General features: G+C 42.4%; 1 protein-coding gene across 2 annotated transcripts in view; it reads right to left on the reverse strand.

Moving 5' to 3' along the window:
- Nucleotides 1-13,710: 13,710 nt before the first annotated feature.
- REEP3 (receptor accessory protein 3) overlaps nt 13,711-23,155 on the reverse strand; it is a 31,486-nt gene continuing 22,041 nt past the window's right edge. Inside the window, exons 6-8 of one of the 2 annotated variants that reach the window (XM_028729381.2) lie at nt 19,827-19,977; nt 19,409-19,560; nt 13,711-17,768 (exon numbers count right to left, since the gene is read on the reverse strand). In XM_028729381.2, the coding sequence (XP_028585214.1) occupies nt 17,712-17,768; nt 19,409-19,560; nt 19,827-19,977 (360 nt within the window). In that variant the 3' untranslated portion in view covers nt 13,711-17,711. The other variant, XM_077930546.1, reaches the window with a different exon arrangement.

The following is a 23,155-nucleotide window of genomic DNA, read 5'->3' on the forward strand; positions in this document are numbered from 1 at the left end:
TGGGGGCGGGGCTAGGATGCTGCCACTCTCATCCCCGCCCCGCCCCTTTTCTCCCCGATTCAGCCGCAAGGATCAAAGTAGGCAGGAGCGAGGGGGGAGTGGCCTGAGAGCGCAAGGGTTTCTGGGACAAAAGGGTGCTAATGGGACAGCGCCTGCGCGGAATTATGCGTTTCTCTTGTCAGCCTCTTCCTGAAGCGGGTCCCATGGAGTTCACGTGTTCATTTGTAAAGTGCACACACAAAAGAGGACCTGGCATATAGGTTTAACATCTAATCTGAAGAAACCCTAAAGTAAAAATAATAATAATAAGACTTAGTTCTAGGAACTCCCATACATCACATAAGAACACTAAAATTTGTATATGCCGATTTCCATGTATAGATGCAAAATTAGAAATATCATCACTCCATATGGATGTACACATGCATTTGCTGCTCGGGGGAACATGCTGTTTAATTTTCAGTTTGGAAAATTAGGTGACTCATCTAAGAACAAATGAACTCCCATGCAAAAGACACTGCAGAAGCCATAGGAAGCAACTGCTGGGTTGGGAACAGGGGGCCAGTCCCTAGACTGCAGTTGTCCTCATCCCCCTCTCTCATGCACAATTTGAAGTGAAACAATACAGTGGTACCTCGGGTTACATACGCTTCAGGTTACAGACTCTGCTAACCCAGAAATAGTACCTCGGGTTAAGAACTTTGCTTCAGGATGAGAACAGAAATCGTGCGGCGGCGCAGCAGCAGCAGTGGGAGGCCCCATTAGCTAAAGTGGTGCTTAAGGTTAAGAAAAGTTTCAGGTTAAGAACAGACCTCCAGAACGAATTACGGTAAGTTCTTAACCCAAGGTACCACTGTATTTCATTGTAACCATTTTACTAGTAAGTGTGCATAAGGGTAGCAGTATAAGGCAACCTAACATACAGCTGTTTTTGTGTACACTCTAGATCAGGGGTCAGCAAACATTTTCAGCAGGGGGCCGGTTCACTGTCCGTCAGACCTTGTGGGGGGCCGGACTATTTTTTTTGGGGGGGGGGTGATGAACGAATTCCTATGCCCCACAAATAACCCAGAGATGCCTAGATACTTCTGTTCCAGGTGAATAAATATGGAGAGAAACTGGAAGGTTGTGACATTCATTATTATTTTTTAAGATATTTATTCAAATTTTACAAAAAAGAAAACATAAGTTTACAAAATAGAGAAAATTATAACAACAATTAACAAACTAAAGTTATAACAACAATTAACAAACTAAAAAAAACACATAGAAAAAAGAGTAAAAAGGGTACAAAATACAAAAAACATGTAGCTGAAAAATAAATTTAAAAAGAAAAAATATCCATTTTTCAATATCTTTGGACTCATTTACTTGTTTCCTTGACCTCCTTTCACCTCCCCTTTTTGTACAGTGGTGCCTCGCAAGACGAAATTAATTCGTTCCGCAAGTCTCTTCGTCTTGCGGTTTTTTCATCTTGCGATGCACGGTTTCCCATAGGAATGCATTGAAAATCAATTAATGCGTTCCTAGGGAAACCGCCTTCAGACCAGGTCCGGGGACAGTCTGTCCCCCGACCTCTTCTGAAGGCTGGGGGGGGGGGGGGACAAGGGCTTTTCTTCCCACTGCCAGCCTTCAGAAGGCTGTTCTGAAGGCTGGCGGTGGGAAGAAAAGCCCTTCTTCCCACCTCCCGCCCCGCAAGCTCCGGGGACAGGAGGGCTTTGCTGCCGACCGCCAGGATTTTAAAAGCCCCTGCTGTCCCGGGGCGATTTTAAAATGCTGGCGGGCGGGAGCGAAGTCTCCGCTGCCCCGAGGAGATTTTAAAATGCTGGGGGTCGGCAGCGAACGCTTCGCTCCCGCCCGCCAGCATTTTAAGATCGCCCGGGGCAGCGGAGAAGTCTCCGCTGTCCCGGGAAGGCAGGCGGGGGGAGCAAAGACTTTTGCCCCCGCCTGCCTTCAGAAGAGGTCCAGGACCTCGTTCCGATGCCCGGCGGTGGGGTGAGAGGTTCCCGCCCCCCCGCCCCGCTTCGGAGCAGCGTCCCGAAGCGGGGCGGCTGGGGCAGGTGTTCCCGCCCCCCCCGCCCCGCTTCGGAGCAGCGTTCCGAAGCGGGGCGGCTGGGGCAGGTGTTCCCGCCCCCCCCCGCCCCGCTTCGGAGCAGCGTTCCGAAGCGGGGCGGCTGGGGCAGGTGTTCCCGCCCCCCCGCCCCGCTTCGGGGCAGCGTTCCGAAGCCGGGCGGTGGGGGCAGGTGTCCCCTCCCCCCCGCCCGGCTTCGGAGCACCGGGAGAAGCGATCTCCCCGCAGCCCCTTGCTTCAAAAGAGGTCCGGGGGCAGCGGGAAGCGCTTCCCGCTGTCCCCGGACCTGGGGCTGCGGGGAGAAGATCGCTTCTCCCCGCCGCCCCTTGCTTCAAAAGACCCGCTGTCCCCTCGGCAAGCTTCGTTTTGCGAAGCAAGCCCATAGGGAAATTCGTCTTGCGAGGCAACTCGAAAACGAAAAAACCTTTCGTTTTGCGAGTTTTTCGTCTCGCGAGGCGTTCGTCTTGCGGGGTACCACTGTATTCCCATTCACAACGACATTTCAGCAAATCCTTACCCTCTTTCAACCATCTTTACTCTATATCTTAACTTATTATAACTATATATTTTCATCCATTATCGATCCATATTTGCATATTCTTATTAATCTTAATACCAATACCACTTATTTTCAATCCAACATCATTTTAGCATTCATTCATTTTACAGTATTTCTGCAAATAGTCTTTAAATTTCTTCCAGTCTTCTTTCACCAACTCTTCTCCCTGGTCTCGGATTCTGCCAGTCATTTCTGCCAATTCCATATACTCGATCACCTTCGTCTGCCACTCTTCCAGTGTGGGTAAATCTTGTGTCTTCCAAGTGACATTCATCACACCAGCGCCACACAGGCCCCTGATGCAATGTAGGGGAAAGGGAGCAAGTATAGCATGAACCAGTGGGGGAGACTGGCAAGGGGGAATGTACACAGGATATGCTCACTGGCAAAGCAACCTGCAGTGTGCAGGCAGGTTCTCTACCAAAACTCCGCTACCCACTTCTTCCACAGGTTTCTTATTGCATTCTTATACTGAGTCACTTGCTGGAGCTTTTAAACAAACATAGAAACAAACAAACAAACAAACAAACCAGGAACATCTCATTCTTGGAATTTACATTTCTGCATCATAAAAACTGATTTAAGACCAAAACGGCAAATAATGGGCCCTCTCAGAAATCATATTATGCTGTTCACAAAAATAAGGAGACTAAATATTTTCTCTGTTGGGAGTATGTGTGCTTTGAAGATTATGGTTTAATCCCTTCCCAATCCTCTTTGGAGCACTGTTGTAGATTTTGTTGTTATTTTTACACACAAGTTCTGATCATGAATCAGGATCATGCCTTATGGGAGAGAGAATAACTGCTATAAAAGAAGCAGCCAAGGATGTCATCTGACAGAGTAGCACTGGTACTTAATTACGTAAGCTAAGCAAAGATAATATACACAGCTTTCCCAGCTCAGAAATTCCTTTTAATGTAAAAATAAGCCTATAATCATTTATGAACAGAGCGGGTCATCTGTGTGCTACCTGTTTCCCCCCTCTTCATGCAAACTTACCTTTTCATACCTAATATAGGCAGGATTGAATAGGATGGGGAGGGAGGAGGGGGAACAGGATGAACCCACAAACACAATAGCTTATGTAGACATACCCGCAAGCAAATAACTAACTGTGACAAATGTCTGGCTTATACTAACAAAAGTCAGGAAATGGCTGGATAGCACTAAAGCTGTTTTTAATTTAGCCTAGCATGCCTATGTCTCAAGGCACATATGGTAGGAAAACAGTATCTTTCGGTATCATCTGGCTTGCCTGATAAGAGGCTAAGCTAGCAGCAAACCAGCTGGTGGTGCTTAGGCATTAATAGAAAAGGTTTTCAGCAAATTCCTGCATACATAATTTTCTTTAATATGACCCAATGTTTATAAACATTTGAAATTTTAGAGCACTTCATAAATAAAGCATGCATAAGCTCACAGAACTGACCATAGTTCCCTTATTCTTTGGACAACTACCTTGAGGTGCACTCAAGATTTAAGAGCTTAGACATTACACCAGACACACAATCCGTATTTAGATTTCTGACCCAATTGATTTTCCTCAAGCACCTTCTGGGAACCTCGTATTTCCACTTTCATCCTCTACTTAAACGAAAAAGAAAAAAGGCATAGTGTTAGTAGGGCAACTCAGTTCTCTTGCAGATCATGACAGTGCTTTGGGCATGAAACTAGATGAATCCATGATATATTCAACTGAAGCAATGCTACCAAAACAAATCCCTGCAAAGAAAAAGAGAATAAAACAACACAACTGCTTGCCAATTTATAAAATGAATTTAAAAAAACAACACAAAACCACCTGAATAAATAGAATTGTCTAGCAAATGTAGTATAGGGACCACACTCAAGATTTGTACAGGATGTACCTCTAAATATACAATGTGTAAAGCAAGTTCTATAACACCTTGCACCTTCTATAACTCTGTATCTTCCTCCTTGCAGGCCTTCAAGCACTTTTCTGGAAATAGAAGTCTTGAAAGCCCATACAGTTCACTCTTGTTGCTTGTGCAGGTTAGGTACTGCCACAAAGCCAAATAATCTGAAGTCAAACTGCAGCAAAAGCTGTGTATGAAGGGACTACCCTATGGGGTGTGGTGGTTTTAGCTGCAACAGTGCAGCCATCAGCCTCAGCTAGGATAGCCAATGGCCACAGATGATGAAAACTAGCCTGCTCAGCAACTTCTGAAAGCCACTTGTGCCTGCCTGCCACCTCCTCCTCCTCCTCCTCCTCCTCCTCCTTCTTTATAAAGCGCCTTATACCCATAGGCCTCAGGGGAGTTCACAACATAAAGTACAAAATATGATATAAAATTTTTTTAAACAGTTAACAATACAAGCTAAACAATCCCACTAACATTCCCCAACAAAAACTCCTACACAATACCCCAGACCACAAATACAGATAAAAAACCAAATTAACATATAACGTTTAAAATCATTGTAAAACAACCTGACCCAAGTTGAAACCCTATTCCTTAGTGGGTGGGGCTAAAGAGGCAGCAAGGGACAGGTTTTTGTTTGCAATATTTTGAACTTGTTGGGATGTGTGCATTCCATCTTTCAGATCATGGATGGGGAACTAATGGCTCTCATCAACCTTGGCAACTAACCACAGTGACTGGGGTTGATGGGATTTGGAGTTGAGCATCTGAAAAGCCACAGATTGCCCACCCGTTTTAGGTAGATAAAGTTTATTTTTATGTGTCATATTAAATACATTGTATCTTAAGCCTTTGAGATAGGGTGCAGTGAAACAACATAAAATTAATTCTGTAAAGAAATCGACTCCACTTTAACTGACACTACTAAGTTTATGTATACTATTTCCAGTGTTTTTCTTGGCTGTTATAATACAGGATCTGAGAATTGTTTCCATCAGGGAGCCCCTGCTTTAAAAAACAAGAGTTTGGGATTGTTGTCCTTTAGTGACCACTGTGGTTGGAAGTTCTCATATGTCTCACTGTGTGGGTCTTCCAAAAACATTCCAAGATGCACACAACCCTTCCATCAATACGCATACAGAGCATGAGAACGACATGCCTATTTCTCTTGGCATCCACTATTAAGAGGAGATTCATAGAGTTGGAAGGGACTCTAAGGGTCATCTAGCCCAACCCTGTGCAATGCAGGAATCTCAACTAAAGCATCCATGTCAGATGGGCACCCAGCCTCTGCTTAAAGACCTCCAAGGAAGGAGAGTTCATTCCCCTCCCGAAGGAGTCCGCACCACTGTCAGAACAGCTCTTACTGTTAGTTAAGTGCTCTCATCAGTATCTAAAAGAATGAACTAGGTTGCAAGAGCTACAAATAAGTGATGGTACTATCCAAGCTAATGGCCCTCTTCCCACACCCAGCTGCTACATAGAACAATAGCCAGAGTTGTGAGCTGAAAAGCTGAAGATTGAGCCATGTTTTGCTCTGTGCTGGACTTTGGGGCTCCTCTGGAAACATAAGGCAAAGCAAGATCTGTTGGGGTGTTAATGCTATGATCATGCCCCACCATCCTACGCACAGGTTGTATATATGTGTAAATATAACCATATGTCCTAAATACATCCACAGCCTTAACTGACATTCGTTCTAAGGAAACCACACCCTGGGAAAACACTTGGGACCCTTGGAGTCTCTCACCATTCAGAGACTAGGGTTGTAGCATTTTACACTGGTACCTCAGGTTAAGTGCTTAATTCGTTCCGGAGGTCCGTACTTAACCTGAAACTGTTCTTAAGCTGAAGCACCACTTTAGCTAATGGGGTCTCCCGCTGCTGCCGCGCCACCAGAGCCCGATTTCTGTTCTCATCCTGAAGCAAAGTTCTTAACCTGAAGCACTATTTCTGGGTTAGCGGAGTCTGTAACCTGAAGCGTATGTAACTGTTGGGATTCGCAGGATACTGGATAAGTCTGCAGGCTTCAACAGGGTGATGCAATACTCTGCTGGGTCAGAGTGACTCAGCAGGAGTGTGATTAGTGTGATTGGCTATCACCTGTTTTAAAAGGAAAGCCTGTTTAACAGGGTGGTGGTGGTTGTGCTGTAGTGTGGTGGTGCTGTGGTGGAGAGTATTCATTTGTAAGTACTCTGTATGGACTGTTTCTTTTGTATATAGCCTGTGTATAGCTCACATTAAAAAGGACTGCACTGAAAAACCTGGAACTCTTAATGCTTTGCTGAAAACGCCGCGTGGAATACGCGACAGGGTTATGGGCCCAGCACGCTTCCGCTGCGCAAGAGTACAGGTGGCAGTTATCTAGCCGTGGGTGCTGGAGGTGAGCTGCAGGGATGGAGCAGTCCAGAACTGGCGTGTTGCTGGAGAAGCTGACGGCCACGAACTACAGCATCTGGTCGGTCCGCATGCAACACTTCCTCAAGCGTGAGGGCCTGTGGAAGGTGGTGGAAACTCCACCGCAGCCCCCTGAGGAGGATGAGGACGACGATGAAAAGCTGGCACTAGCAGAGGCCCAGCTTGAAAGGGATGAGAAAGCTTTGGCTATGATCATCCTTGGAGTGGACGACAGCCAGCTAGTCTACGTAGCTGATAAGCTGACAGCAAGTGAGGCGTGGAATGCGCTCAAGGCTGTCCATGTGCGAGAGACAGCTGGCTCACTGATAACACTGACCAGGAGACTGTACCGGTGTCGGAGGAAACCGGGGGACTCCCTGGTAAACCACCTAAAATTCCTAACAGGCTGTTTCCAGGAGCTAGCCTTAAGAGGGAGGCCTGTGGGGGAAGAGGACAAAGTCTTTATAGTCCTGAGTTCCCTTGATGACAGCTATGATATGCTGGTCAACTCCCTCGAGTCGGTAGAGACTGATAAGCTGACTCTGGAATACGTTACCGGACGGTTGTATGCAGAGGAGGACAGGCGTGCAGAGCGAAAGATGACCTCAGCCCAGCTGTTGGAGCATCCCAGAGGGAACAACAGCCGGGAAGAGCAGAGGTGTCGGGAGCCGGAGAAACAGCCAGGAGGAGCTGCTGCAGACCAGCCAGTGGTCAACAAAGTAAAAAGGTGTTTTTGCTGCAAGTCCAGTGGACATCTGCTGCGGGACTGCCCAAGAAAACAACAAAAACAGCAGAAGCACAAGAGGCAGCAGAGGGAGTCTACCGCTTGGGTGTCTGCAGATGGTCAAGAAAATGAAGAGCTGTGGGTTCTGGACAGTGGAGCTTCTCAAACCTTTTGTAAAAGAAAAGGACTGCTAACTGATGCTAGGGCTACAAACAAAAAACATGTAAGTCTTGCTACGGGCCAGAAAGTTAAGGTGGTTTGTGAGGGGGAGGTTGTGTTCCCACAGCTGGGACACACATTCAGGAATGTGTTGTGTGTGCCTAGTTTGCAAAACAATCTCCTGAGCATTCCTGACTTGGCAAAAGCAGGCTTTGAAGTAAACTTTGTGGGAGATCAGTGCCAGATAAAGCAAAATGGGGCAGTGTTGGCAAATGCTAACCTTAGAGCTAATATGTATGTACTGCAGTGTGAGTCTAAGGTTGCGAATGTGCAAAATGTCCCAACCCATGATATGTGTATTCATCTCCTGCACAGGCGTCTGGCTCATGCTAGCTATAAGGTGCTAAACAAAACATTGGAGTTGTGTGGGGGGATGAAAAACATAAAAAGTTGTGATAATTACTTAGACTGCAATATCTGCAAGGAGGTTAAAAGCAGGGCTTGCCCAGTAGCAAGAGCAAGCCAGAGAGAAACCAAAAAACCACTGGAGTTGATTCATGCTGATGTAACTGGTCCTTTTCCACCAAGTGTCTCCCACAACAAGTATTGTTTGATCCTAGTGGATGACTATTCTAGATTTGGCTGGGTCTATCCATTAAAGCAAAAGTCTGACGTTGCCCAAACTTTGAAGTTCTGGGTAAGAAGGGTAGAAAGGCAACTTGGCGAAAAAGTGTGCTCTATTCAGACAGACAGGGGAGGAGAGTTTATGGCAAGCTCCCTAAGAAACTGGTTGCGTTCCCAAGGGATTAAACATAGGCTTACCAATGTGGCGACGCCTCAGGAGAATGGAGTAGCAGAGCGTAGGGGAGGTGTCTTGCAGACACAAATGAAAGCATTGTTAGCAGATGCAAATCTTCCAATTAAGTACTGGGCTGAGAGTATTAAGACCGCAAATTATATTGGGAATCGCTTGTGGTCAAGGGTACTAGATGACATACCCTATAAAATTCTCTATAACAAAAGTCCCAGTTTGCAACATTTGAGAATCTTTGGGACAAAGGCATGGGTTGACATACCTGTAAAGAACCGAAGAAAAGGTGGGAAAAGGGCACAGCAGTTGCTATTTCTTGGGTATGAAAGTGGTACGAAGGCCTACAGGTTTGAAGATGATAAAAATCTTTTGAGTTATAGTCGATCAGCCAGCTTTAATGAGCAAAGAAATTGGCCCAAGATACATGCAAACCTGCTGCCAGAAAAAGTTTTACTGCCGAGCATACCTGATAAGGCAGTTGAAACAAAGCTAAGAATTGGCAGCTCTCCCAGAGAAACTGAAAGGGAGGAGGTAAAGACTGAGCATTTTTCTCCAGCTGCTAGCATGGAGCAGGGGAGAGAAGAAAGTGCAACAGGGACAGGAGGAGGTAAATCTCCAGGGTCAATCCACCCCAAAAGCAGTCCTGAAGGTAGCCCAGGGGGTGAGATTAATGAACCAAGGAGGTCTGCAAGAAGTAATAAAGGTCAGCCTCCAGACCGTTATGGGTTCCCAGCCACCATAAACCAGGTTTGTGTAACTGAGCCAGAAAACTTTGAAGAAGTGCAAGAGTTACCTACTCTAGAGAAAGAGGCGTGGTTAAAGGCAATGCAGGCAGAGTATAACTCTCTGCTAAACAACAATGTGTTTGTACCTACAGAATTGCCTGAAGGTAAAAAGCCCATAAGCTGTAAGTGGGTTTTTAAAGTGAAAAAACTGGCTGATGGTAGTTATCAGAGGAAAGCCAGATTGGTTGCAAGGGGCTTTACACAAAGGAAAATGATACATTATGATGAAGTGTTTGCCCCAACAGCAAAGGCTGAAACAGTAAAATCAGTTTTAGCAATGGCAAGTCTGAGAGGGTTAAAAGTTAATCATTTTGATGTTGCCTCAGCATATTTAAATGCTCCTATTGACGCCGAGGTGTATTTACAGCAAATACCAGGTTATGAGCTGGAAAAAGACAGCATGGTGTTAAAACTGCAAAGGGCACTATACGGTTTACACCAAAGTGCACGTCTATGGCATGAATGCATAGACACAACTTTGAAAAAGATGGGATTCAAACAAAGCCTGGCTGATTCCTGTTTATACTCAGCAATGGTGCAAGGAAGTGTTTGTTATTTACTTTTGTATGTTGACGATATCTGTCTAATAACAACTGCACAAAAGCAAGTGTCTTGGTTTATAAACAGCCTAGGTAACAAATACAAACTGAAGTATTTGGGAGAGATTCAGAATTACTTAGGAGTAGAGGTTCAGAGAAATGAAGAGGGCGTCTACTCTCTGAGTCAGAAGGAAAAAATCGAAAAGTTACTGAAGACATATGGAATGGAGAGGGCAAATGAGGTTGACACTCCCATAACTACCCAGTACAAAAATGAACCAGAAGGGCAAAAATGTGAGAATGCAACGGTGTTTCATTCTCTGTTGGGTTCTCTGTTATATTTAAGTTGTTGGACAAGACCCGACATAACATTGGCAGTGCACATGTTAAGCCAAAGAAGTGCAGACCCGGCTCAGAGAGATTGGGTAGCACTTAAAAGAATCCTAAGGTATCTGAAAGGCACAAAAGATTACAAACTGGTGCTGGATACAGGATATGATCAGCAAGTGTATGCATATGCTGATGCCAGCTGGGGGGACAGAGAAAATGGAAAGTCTACCACTGGCTATGCCATATATATTGGAAATGCCCTGGTTCAGTGGAAATCCCAAAAACAAACATTTGTTGCCACAAGTACTTGTGAAGCAGAGTACTCAGCCATAAGCGAATGTGTATCACAAATAGAGTGGTTTGCTTTCCTAACAAAAGAGCTTGGAATACCTTCTGAAATGCCAATCACTGTGCTAAGTGACAACATGGCTGCACAACAGCTTGCCAACCAGCAGAACTTTAAAAGCAAGAGTAAACATATTGCTATAAGATACGGAAATGTGAAAAATGCTTTGGAAAGAAATGTGTTAAAGGTACAGCACTGTAACACAAAATGTAATGTGGCAGATTTGTATACAAAATGTTTGGATGCTCCTAAATTTCGAGACTTAAGAGAATTATTAGGTCTCAAGCCTTTGACTTAAGGAGGAGTGTTGGGATTCGCAGGATACTGGATAAGTCTGCAGGCTTCAACAGGGTGATGCAATACTCTGCTGGGTCAGAGTGACTCAGCAGGAGTGTGATTAGTGTGATTGGCTATCACCTGTTTTAAAAGGAAAGCCTGTTTAACAGGGTGGTGGTGGTTGTGCTGTAGTGTGGTGGTGCTGTGGTGGAGAGTATTCATTTGTAAGTACTCTGTATGGACTGTTTCTTTTGTATATAGCCTGTGTATAGCTCACATTAAAAAGGACTGCACTGAAAAACCTGGAACTCTTAATGCTTTGCTGAAAACGCCGCGTGGAATACGCGACAGTAACCTGAGGTACCACTGTACAACATGCATCTCTCCTTTTTGCATGCAAATAGCATTGATAATTGTAGCTTGATGGTTTTTAGTTTAGTAAACAGAAACACTGCTCTGGGGCTTTCTCTTTGAGTTTCCAATTAGGGCATCACAACAGGAATGACAGTACTTCAAGATCATGCAATGGGCCATTTTCCTAGAAGCACTCTATCACTCTCAATGCCTAAGACAATCCAAAAGGAGTTTTCTGCATCTGCTGAGAGATGAGACTTTGGGGAGCTCTATGTTGTGAGGTCTGATTGCTGCTGCTGCTGCATGGCTGCTATTACGGTATTGCCATTCTGTTACATTACAAGACTACAAATTACAAAAGCACCCATTCAGGGGCTTCTGCACTGTGCCATCTCGAAGAGCTGGGAAGCCACAGAGAAGAGACTTGCACTTTAAGCCAGCAGTATGTTGTGAGACTGTGAAGAAAGAGCTTGAGAAGCAGGGCAAACAGTTTGGTGCATTGAAAGGTACCTGCCAAGTGCAATCCTACTAACTCTCCTAAGAACCTAAGATTAGCCAGCTGGATCAGGCCCATCGAGTCCAGCATCCTGTTTTCGTAGTGGCCAACCAGATGCCTGTGGGAAACCAGTAAACAGAAGTTGAGCACAAGAGCATTCTCCCCTTCCATGGTTTCCGGCAATTGGTATCTGGAAGCATTGCTGCCTCCAACTGTGGAGGGAGAGCATAGCCATCAATAGCCCTCTCCTCCATGAATTTGTCTAGTCCTTTTTTAAAGCCATCCAAGTTGGCGGCCATCACCACCTCCTAGGGGAGCAAGTTCCGTAGTGTGACTATGCGCTATGTGAAGAAGTACATTCTTCCAGCATTCAGCTTCGTAGAATGTATGAAAACCTTTTTAATCTCTAAGACAGCATACCCAATGGTTTATTCAGTGAGGAAGGTTGTTAGAAACAGGCAGCATGTATGGTACAGGGTATCAGAAACCAGAACAGTGGGAGAGCAGTGGAACAAACACTTATTGGATCTGCCCCTCTTTGCAGATCAATATTTTCCATGTGCAATTCTTCAAGTGTGCATATGAACCATAATTGCAAGTCTTAACAGTGCCACTGGGCACTGGGTTCTGCTTCCTGGGCAACACCCAACAGCTAGCTGAATGTATGCCACTTAAACCACCCATTTTTCCTTTCATGTATTCCATCCCTCTTATTGCTCTGTAACTTTCCCATGAGAGAATTGGTCACATCCAACAAGACAGCAAAAAAGATATCCATGTTGTTCAGAAATATAAAAATGGTAGCCTGTACATCCATCTTTCCAAGTGATCCTGCCCGCTCAGCAGTTCCACTAATCCACATCCCTCTGTGCACTGACACCAAAATTCCAGTGTAGCAAAAATTCATTCTATGTTATTTAATAAATTATAGGATAATTTAATAAATTATCCTAAACATCTTAAGTGAAAAAAGCAAAAACATTAGAACTCCCCACTGTCAAACATCTTTCTACTGTAAGGCAAGACACAAATCAACAGAATCCTAAGATGTACTTGTCTCTGACAAGATGCACAGACAATCTAATACAAAAGTTAAAAGCATTGCACATGAAGAATTCAGGGGGTGGAGTGAGCAGCCAACCCACTTAGTTGATTCCAAGACATTTCGTCTTCAGCAAAATTGCACGTTTCCCATCCCAGTGGAGGAAAGACGCTGGAAGGTCACATATAGCTCACTCACACAAGTGTTTCCAATCAAAAGCTCCTTCCCAAAATTATCAACAGTGCTGGCGTAAGCTTTTTTTAAATAAAAAAACAACCACCATGGAAGTGAAAAATATGTTCAGAAGAAAAATAAAAACAATTGTTTTTATAAGAACGATGAAATCACATCCTTATATTTTAGTTTTGAAAGGAACGTGAGAATATTTTCTCAAGCTTGGCAAGACATGATCATTGCAACTCAAGAGGATATTCTGGCTCAAAATAAATAGTAGCTTGTGCTTTTACTCTTCCATAAAATGTAACCATTGCTACCATGTGCCACCATTACTAAAAATGACCCTACCACATTTAGACAGATGTCTGAGATTATGATCAGGATTTAAAACAACCATGGAAACTATTTCAGCACAACTAAAGGGGTTTCAGGCTATTTCTTGCTCAACCAGGAGTTCACTCCCCCACCCCCCGACTGCATTTGAAAGTGAGATAGTTCAGCTTGGTATCAGATCACTTTGGGGATCTTTTCTGGAGAGGAGACAAAGGCTTTAAGCTAGGCTAAAGCAGTCTTGCCCCTGCAAGCATCCATGGGATCAGAGCAGGTTTAAAGAGAGATGTGGAAGAATGACAATTTGCAATTGGTATGATTCCAACCATTTTAGATTTGAGGTAGCTCAGTACATTACTTCCTATAATGTTTTTATTTCCCTACAGATATTAAGCTGCATGGCATTTGAATGAGACAAGACAAAGACATTGAAAGTATTCATTTTATTAAGTATTTTTTTAAAAAATCTTTTCAAGAGCCATTGCATCTTCAAAAATAGCATATACATAGGTAAAGAAGTATCAGTACAAAACTCACTACAAATATGTAAACAAGTTGACAGTCTGTTACAGATGGGAAAGTTAAAGCTTACAGTCTTAAAGCTGCAATTAGTCAATATGTTGAAATTGCATTTGTAAGAGCTGGTAAGTAGAAGCAGTCCTTGAAAATAGTTTAATGTTTCTTTTGCATAATACGTAGTTCATTCAACATTGATCTATCATCTTTCAACAAAATACCTTGTTTTTGATGTGGTAAAACCATTATATTTAATTTGCAGCAATTATTTTGCCATTCTTTGAATCCAAGAAGCTAAAAAATGGATTTTAAAAATGGAAGAAAGGAATTGCTTTTCATTCATTTCACTGAAGGGCAACCTCACTGAGTGAGTGTCCAAGGAATGTGCCACTTGTAGTTGCCATGGGTGCACACCATAGTCTTTCGATATACTTGAACCAGGAAGATTCAACCAACCAAGAGCTCCCTTTGTATCACACCCATACCATACAAGTACAATCACACCTGCACCATACACATGCAAGCACTACATGTAACTTTTGAGTATTCATGATACAAGTACACACCAACAACATAACATACAAAGCAGCCCTTAAGCCTTACAAACTTTCAGGATGAGTCTGTTTGACTAAAGGCATGGATATATTTTAAAAAATAGCTGAAATAACATATCATTTCGCAATCAATTCCTATACAGTTCCTTTGAAATTATCTGGTTGGATCAGTTGTAGGAAGATACAAAACTGTTTTGTCTGACCCAGTATGGTGTGTGCTTCTACATAACAAGCCACAAGTTATTTTAAAAGCAAAAGTGGAAGACACAAGTTGGAAACTAGGCTGGCTTATTTTAGAACTACGGTCCTCCAGTATGTAGGCTTCAAAAAAAACCTAAGGCTGATTTAAATTTTGTTAACAGAGGGATTATACAACAGAAAGACTTCTGAAAGATAATGCTGGGAATACACCTCCAATTCAGATACTATACTCCTTTCTCCCTACACTCAGTGTAACCACGTTAGTAGCTACTCTGAGGGCCAAACTAGAGAAGATACCATTCAACAATTAGCAGCTACGTAGGTGGCTTTTTAAAAAGAAATTGCAGCCACAGAGACATCAGTCTGAATTGGGAACTTTGTGTGGGAGTAGCCCCCCCCCCCGATTTTCAATTGGGGGGGATGCTCCATGCCAATCAGCCCCATCCCCAACAGCTGTAATTTACCTTTTAAAAAATCAATCATGTATCTAATTTTGTGAACAGCATCTTAGCAAGTTGGGTACAATAATGTAAAAGCAAGCATTGTTTCTTATTAAAATTCTGTTTCCAAAGCTGAAGAGAAAACAGTTCTTTAGTTCCTTATTTGGGGCAAGCTGTCAGTATTCAGAATAAATGGTAAATTCTTTTCTGGAGAAGAGACACTTCCACAGGGCATGAATTAAAAATTGTGAAGCATATACATATTTGGAACCACTTCCTTTGGAACCACTTTACCAAGTTAAAACCCTAGTACCAACATATATAACAGCAGCAATTTTTTTCAAGTGTTCGGTTAAAAAGTGTGCAGCACTCAAAGCTGTGAAGATCAGGCTTAAAATGTGAACCTCTTTTCATGATTTCTTAAACAACATTTAATGGCTGAGGGTCTGACATGGTTCTTGCATCCAGAAGCATTACTAAAACTCCTGGTTATTCTAATAGTTTTGGAAGATTCACCTGTCTAAAAAGGACAAGTCAAGACATTCCTCAGGAATCTAGCCAAAAATAATAGTATTTTGTGAGCCAGATGTTCTAAATCTTGATATTCTTAAGTGTTCACTACTTAACACTTAAGAATATCAAGATTTAGAACATTTCAAGTGCTACTCTTGAATGGCATAACGAACATCACAGAAGTGTATCAAGTTAACACAAGCTCTACATATTATGCTTGTTTTACATAAGATATGTACATATATGTAAGCCCAACTACCCAGTTGCTCTGGATCGTATCCAACAAAGTATTTCAGTATCTGGCTGTGTAGCTGAACTTTCCTTCCCTCTCCTTTCTTCTCCTATGAGAGCCCTAAATCTGTTCTGGGGTTTCACCAACCCTCTGCAGCAGATTTGGGGAGGACATGCAGGGAAAGGGCAAATATGACACTGGAAATGAAAAATCTTGCAAATGCTTGGTTGCATACCACCCTCGTGTTCCTGAAATGGCCTTCAATTCTCTGCAGTGCGCCAACATAAAACTTTCGATGTTTTACAAAATAACAAAAAACAACAACAAGCACAATAAAAAGCATATGCAAGATGATTATTAAACACTAGAAACACAGGACTCTAAAATAATAGAACAACTAAATTTAGAGTGTGCAAGTTTTTCCTGTTTCTTGAGTTTGACATGTCTAGTACACGGTACACCATACGACTGCTGGTATCCAACAAAAAGGTTTGAAATCTTTTGGGTCTTGTAGTTAAATTCCTTTATATACATTCCAAAAAGAAAAGGCACCTGGCCCATATTGCTCAGCTGCGTGCTCTCACATGCAGCAGTGAACCCATAAGAGAAAGTCCACACGAAGATAAACTTGATAAGAGTTGCATGCAGAAAGTGCTAAGTTCAATCCCTGATGGTCTCCAGGTGTTGCTTGGAGAAATACCTGTCTGAGGAGGTGCTGCCAGTGTAGACTATACTGAACTAGATAAGACCAACGGTCTGACTGTGTGTTGCAGCTTTCTGAGTTCCTTGGTCAACACTGCATTGAAAAAACCAATTAGAACTGCAATACTACAGATCACAGCATGCAAGTGTCCAGATACAGATAGCAAAGGGACCTGTGTAACACGTTTGTTGTGGCACAAACATCTGTGGACTACAGTGCACATCTACCTGTAACTCAGGGTAACACTTCATGTATCTGTGAACTGTAGTTCATGGAAGCTCATGCCTGTTGTTTTTGCTGCAAAAGACTAGCACAAGGGCTGCTCTGGAAAGAGATAATGTTCTGAGTGATCAACTCGGCTGTATGCACAGGCTACCCTCAAATCCCTGGTTACAGTAAAGCAATATACAGACCTCCAAACAATGAAGCAAGTTCTGGGGTTGTTATTATTTTAGTTCTATACTGCAAATTCATATAAAAATATATCTATGCAGCATACAGAATTTAAACTAAAACCAACTTCAGACTCAATAAAGCAGTCTCCCCATGTCACATAGCAGTGAGGAAATTATCAAAAGCAGTTTGTCATGTTTTAAGAAAGTGAATTCCACTAGGTAGAAGAAACCCCTTGAACGGCCATCAGTTGTTCTTTGGATCCAAGCCATTAAGATTAATTGTGAATGACTTTTTCTTTCACACTCAATACTCTTACATTGCATTTTAAGAATTTTTAAGGAATCTAGCACAATGATGCATTCAAGTATAAGCTTTCCAAGTATAAAAAGGAAATTCTGGAAGTGCTGAGATTTTCAGTAAGTGTTGGCATTAACCAAGCACAATGCTCATCCACAAAAGCCACAATTAAAAGTCTCGTAAGAGTCAGCCGTTAAATTATTTCACTTATGAAGTACAAAAGCGTAATGTGCTAACCTAAACATATTAGCAATTAGTTTTAAGAAACTGAGATTAAACATAACTCCACTCTTTAAAGCAATATATTCTTACCACCATGACTGAATTATTGATATGGATAATCCCTAAACATAGTGGCCAGTTAAGTCAGGTATGCACGCAGAGCTCTGTGCATGCAGGGCTTTCCCCTTCCTCTTCAATGATCAAGAAAATGCTCTACACTGGCAATGGGAATCCACACGTATGCCAAGTGTTTCCCTTCAGAGAATGGGGAAGTCCTATGCAGGACAAGGCCCTATTGTGGGCCTGCAGGAAGCAACTAATATAGCAGTTTGACATGCTGAATTGTGAAGATCGTTTAGAAGTACACTTGTGGTCTTCTCTTCACTTTGTATTTTAATGAGCCATACCGCACCTGAAAGAAAAAAATGGCATGGAAGATTTAGATACACAGGGCAAAATCTGGTGCAAAAATTGTAAAACTGGCTGTTTATTTTCTGTCAGGAATAGAATCAAGCATAAGGACATGGATGAAAGTGTTAATCCAAATATGTGCAATAAAAACAGCTTCAGATCATTAGCAGCCTTTAAAAACTGCCAGTCTGTGCACAGGGGTAGCCAATATGGTGTCCTTCACATGTGGTTTGATTACAGCTCCCACCATCTCTGAACATGCCAGCTGATAGTAGGCCAAAACATATGGATGGTTCTATGTTGGTTACCCCAAATGACCACTACAGAACACACAACCAGGTTGATGCATACAGTACAGTCATCAAGAGCTATTGCACCCCCTTCCCATTGTTAGTTCCCTTAGCATATGAATGATTTGACAAAATACTGAACAGAAAAACCTGGCAAAGCAGGACATGAAGAAGAAACAGATAAAAACAAATATATTTGAAGGCTGGAACAGATTAATGCTGTGTGAATGTCACTTAAACCACAATTCGAGAGATCCGGAGCCAACTGCTGTAGCAGCAATCTCCCTCCCTCCTAGGGAAAACATGTTCCCCCTCCCAGCTTCAGCATAACTCAGAGGGATTTCAGCATCATTCCTTTAAGCAGGTGTTGAACCCAAATGTTCAGTCAGTTCCAACTTCTGACCTATGGTACAAGAGAAGGGGGAATGCAGTCCTGAGAGGGAAGGGTGTAGAAAGAATGAGCAGGGGGCTCCCCATTGCTTAACCCAGCCTTCCTCAAGCTGGTGTCCTCTAGATTATGTTGGGACTCCAATTCCCATGGGCATCATGCTGGGGAAGGCTGCTTAACTACTGTTAAAAGGCAACCAGTGCATCACTGAGAAAACGTTCATAGGTGAAGACTGCCAGATGCACCTTTTGAATTATAACACTTTAAACATCCAACTATGGTAGCATGATGAGCCAACAATTAATATTTAAAGGCCGTTTGTATTATGAAAAAGCTTTAATAAAACCTTATTTTGAAAAAAGAAAGGCTATGTTTCAAAATATTCCCCCAGAAAGGCATAAAACACGGGGGGGGGGGGGAGTCTCTCTTCCAGGCAGCCTTAGAATCACCAAAAAAATCAGCAAAACAAAAAGATGTCAGTAACAACAGTGGAAAAAGCTGCATAAAACACACATTTCCATTGATCTGGTTCTTGCTGCAGAGCAAGCTGGAAATATTCAGCTTATTAGGTGTTATGTCATGTGCCCATTGTCAGAGACATGGCCTGGAGCAGCTACCCCACTCTGCTGGGGGCAGAATGGTCTGGGAGGGTTTCTGGCTAACAGGACTCTGAACTGCAGGACACAAAGGGACGTCAACAAAATGGCTTCCAAGTGCCCTCACCAACATTGTGGAGCATGAAGATTGTCTTGGTACTCTAGTGACCTTCATGTTTATCATCTGCTCGAGCGCAGATAGCATAAATTCTTATCTGAACCTAACCAAACAGGAGTGAGAGTGCATTACTGCTGTCCATCAGGAGATCTGGAGTGAGGTGTTGCCAATATGTAAATGACACACAGCTCTATTTCTTTGTACCATCTGAACACAGAACTTTATATTACTAAGTAGAGATGTACTTGCCTCCTTGCGGCCTTTGATAGTTTTTACCGATTTCATACTTTGTGTTCGCCGGAGACCTCTCTGAGTGAACGTCTCATCCTCTGAATATGTCCCTTCCCTCTCCTCATCTGTTTTATCATCTTCAGAATCTTTTTTTAATGGAATAGTGTAACCTGAGATTGCAAAGTTGAAAGTTTGTTAAATTATAAATCATTGGCATAAATTATCTTTAAATAAGGTGAATATTGGGGACTAGACAAAGCTGGACTGTTCTGATAAAATCTGCAGGAACAAGGCTTTCTCAATTTCCAGTAAAATAACATGGTTGTATTCATCCACTGCTTGCTTTATACAAAATTTAATGGGCAACATCCAATATCAGTTATCACATGATCTAGCAAAAACAGAAACATCCCAATTCTTTTAGTAATATACAAACCTAAAGTTTCATTGGTGGTGGAGCTTCTGCTTCTCTTTTTTGTATCAGGTAATGTTTGGTAGTGTCTTTGTCCCACTGGTTCATCACCTTGTATAGCAGTTAAGTCATGCATACTGAAACTCCGCAGCTTTTCAGTTATTGCCCCTTGACCCTGAAAAATTTAGGGGAGGGGAGGGGAAAGAGAAATGTTTCAATAGGAAAAGGATCATTTTCCCCCAAAGTTTATTTGTAACTGTCAAAATACAAATTGTACTATTACAAGGCATCACATGCAGTGCTTCTATTTCCATCAAGCATATTGTGTTCTTTTGTGTAGCACCTTGCTTAAACATAAACTTAAAACTTCCATAATACAAAATTTACACTAGTAAACCAATTTATAAAATCACATTCTCTCTTTAAAAATAATGCCAGATGTTCTGCACAAATGGAGGTTTCCCAGTTTTGTATTAGAGCTGAACTGCATTGTTACACTCCCGGCTGTAGATTAAGGGAGTGACAACGCAATTCTACATACATCTTCCACTGAATAATTCTTGTTGAAATCACTGGAGCTTATTCCTGATCGTGCTGTAACTATTGCACTATAGCACATGTACAAGTGCCTCTACGGAAATGGAGCTGCAAAAAATACACCTGGAAAAACTCTATCCCTTGTCAACCTTAAATAATTATAAGGGGCATGTAAAGTTCTGGGCAAGCTGACAGTTTTGAATGCAACAAATAAGATTTCTTATCTAGCAATGCTTCCAAGTGTCAAAATGACACCTGTTGTTGTTTTTTAAAAAAAGTATGGGGGTGTGTGCGCACGCACATGTGCAAGACAGGGCTGAAGCATGCAAGTGCATGTAGCACCTGCAATAGTTTCTATAGTCTGTGAACAAGCCTGTGCAAGCCTGAGGCTCCTGCACTTCTCTCTCTGCTTTTTCCTCTGGCATGTGTGTAAGAAGGTTTTTTGGATACTTCCACTTCCATTTTAGATTAACTGCCACTTGTTGCGCTGCCCAAACCCAGCCATGGTTGGTTTGAAACAAAACAGCTTGTTTTAAATCAAGCCAGAGTTTTAGATTAATTACAGTTTAGGGTTCAGAGGAAAGACTAAACTGTGGTTAATTGGAACAAAAGTTTCTGATTTGCTCCTCACACAGCTGCACAAGAAGTGGTGGTGGTGGGAATGCACAAGTCTTGAGGCTCGGACAGCCTCATTCATAGTCATTAACAAGGTTTATCATGAGATCCATCCAAGTTGTAGAAGCCAAAGTGACAAAAGTGTACTAGTAAGGCAATGCAGAAAACCAGCAGTAAAAATGTAAGTAGAAAGCCAGTAGAAGCACAGTATTCAGTGTTTTGCACTACGTACCACATGTATTTGCCCAGCTAGTCAGCACAGTGGTACCTCCGGTTGCGGATGGGATCCATTCCGGAGCTCCGGTTGGATCCCGAGGTTTCCGCAACCAGAGGGACCGCTTCTGCGCATGCAGCAAAACCTGGAAAAATACTTCTAGGTTTGCCGTGTTCACATCCTGAAGGATACGCAACCAGAGGTGTGCTTATCCAGAGGTACCACTGTATTGGCTGTGCAAAGGGTCCCCTGTCATGTAACTACTTTGTAGATACAGAACACATGAAAGTACTTCATACACAACACTCAATTTATGGAATTGCTTGCCATAATACGCAGTTATAGCTACAAGCTTAGATGACATTAAAAGAGATTAAACAAAATCATGGAAAATTGGTAAATCAATGGATACTGGCTACCACAGCTAAACAGAGCCTCAGTGTTCAGAGGTGCTGGGATGTACAAGTTGCTGTTGCTTTCATGAATTGCTTGTGGGCTTCCTGGAAGTATTTGGCTTGTTACTGTTAGAAACAGCATTCTCAACTAAAAGCATTTCCCTCCATCTTAAGTGTAAGTCAGGACCATATCAAATACCCAACCCAGATTACTCATTTTTGTGAAATTCTATTTAGCATCTGGATCACAATTTCTGTATGAATAAGCCCCCATATATTAAAAATAGTCCTATAATTATGTACTTACTCTGAGAATTTTTACAGCTCTCCAGCTTTTATAGGCCTCCAGTTGTCAGGGAACAGCATCTTTGACCCAACTAGCTTCCTATCCTATATTGCCTTTAATTGTGCCCTCCTGTCATATAGGATCTTTAATGCAGCCAACCCAACTGTGCCTCATATATCCATTCCATCTGGTACAATCTCCTGGCCATAAAGTTCCAAATTTTCTTAAAATATAATTACTGAATTTACACTTAAGCATGCAAGCTCATACAAGTTACCTTTTCCTTATTTATTTTAAGCATGCAGATGGTGACTTTCCTTCCTGTAAAACTTCCATGTGCTATATTAAACAGTTCGGCCCACGTGAATTAATTCACTAACAGGACTAGCAATCCTTTCAAGCACATTTGGGAGAAATTTGGTTTAACAAAGGGCTGCAGTTATGGCTGACAAAGTAGCCTTATGCCATTCATTTTCTTGTTTTCAGCTGTCAACACATTAGTACTGTAGTAACATCCTTAGAGGTTGCACGATATATAATAACCTGTTTAAACATAGATCTGAAACATGGTATAAATGGTCAGAACTTCTCATACAAATCTTTGTCCTTGAACAAAAAGCTACAAATTGGCAGTAACCAAAGGCCGTTATGAACCTCTGTAGATAAACCAGCAGAGGAATCTTCTCAGGACACTAAATTATGTATTTGGAAATATAATGGTCTTCATTAAACAGCTAGTTCTCAGGATAAGAGTAAATAGACAAAGCATGGCCAAATATAAAATACTACATATGAAAGCAAAGTGAGGAGCTACTTTGGCTGCATACCATCAGCAGTTTGCAGCGTTTGAAGCTGAGGAAATGAAACCTTGAGAATAGCAGGTACAGCAAAAATGGAAGCCATAAACAAGCCAAATAGGACAAAAGCTGAACATTATGACCCTACGTTATTGTTTTCTTTCAATAAATTGAGCTCCAATGTTCAGGAAAATCCTGCCTTGATCAAGACTCAAGAGAGGAAGGTTAGGTCTCATGTCTCAGCCTTAGGAAATCCTGGATGTGTGGTTTCTCTGCGTTTGTAAGAACACAGTGGTCACATCAAACCAGGCTACTGCCAATTCAGAAAGAACTGATGAGGTAGACATAACACTAAGCCATAGTTTAAAATAAAAAAAGAGCCACAGCAAGTCATGCGTTCACATACTCTCTCCCTGGTGCAGATGTGAGTGTGAGTGCACATATGCCAAAGACAGGCATGATTTGATCAACTGAGGCCTTATGCAGTTAAGCAATTTCCCCTAAGAATG

Source organism: Podarcis muralis, chromosome 6 (assembly GCF_964188315.1).
Source record: "Podarcis muralis chromosome 6, rPodMur119.hap1.1, whole genome shotgun sequence".
NCBI lineage: Eukaryota > Metazoa > Chordata > Lepidosauria > Squamata > Lacertidae > Podarcis > Podarcis muralis.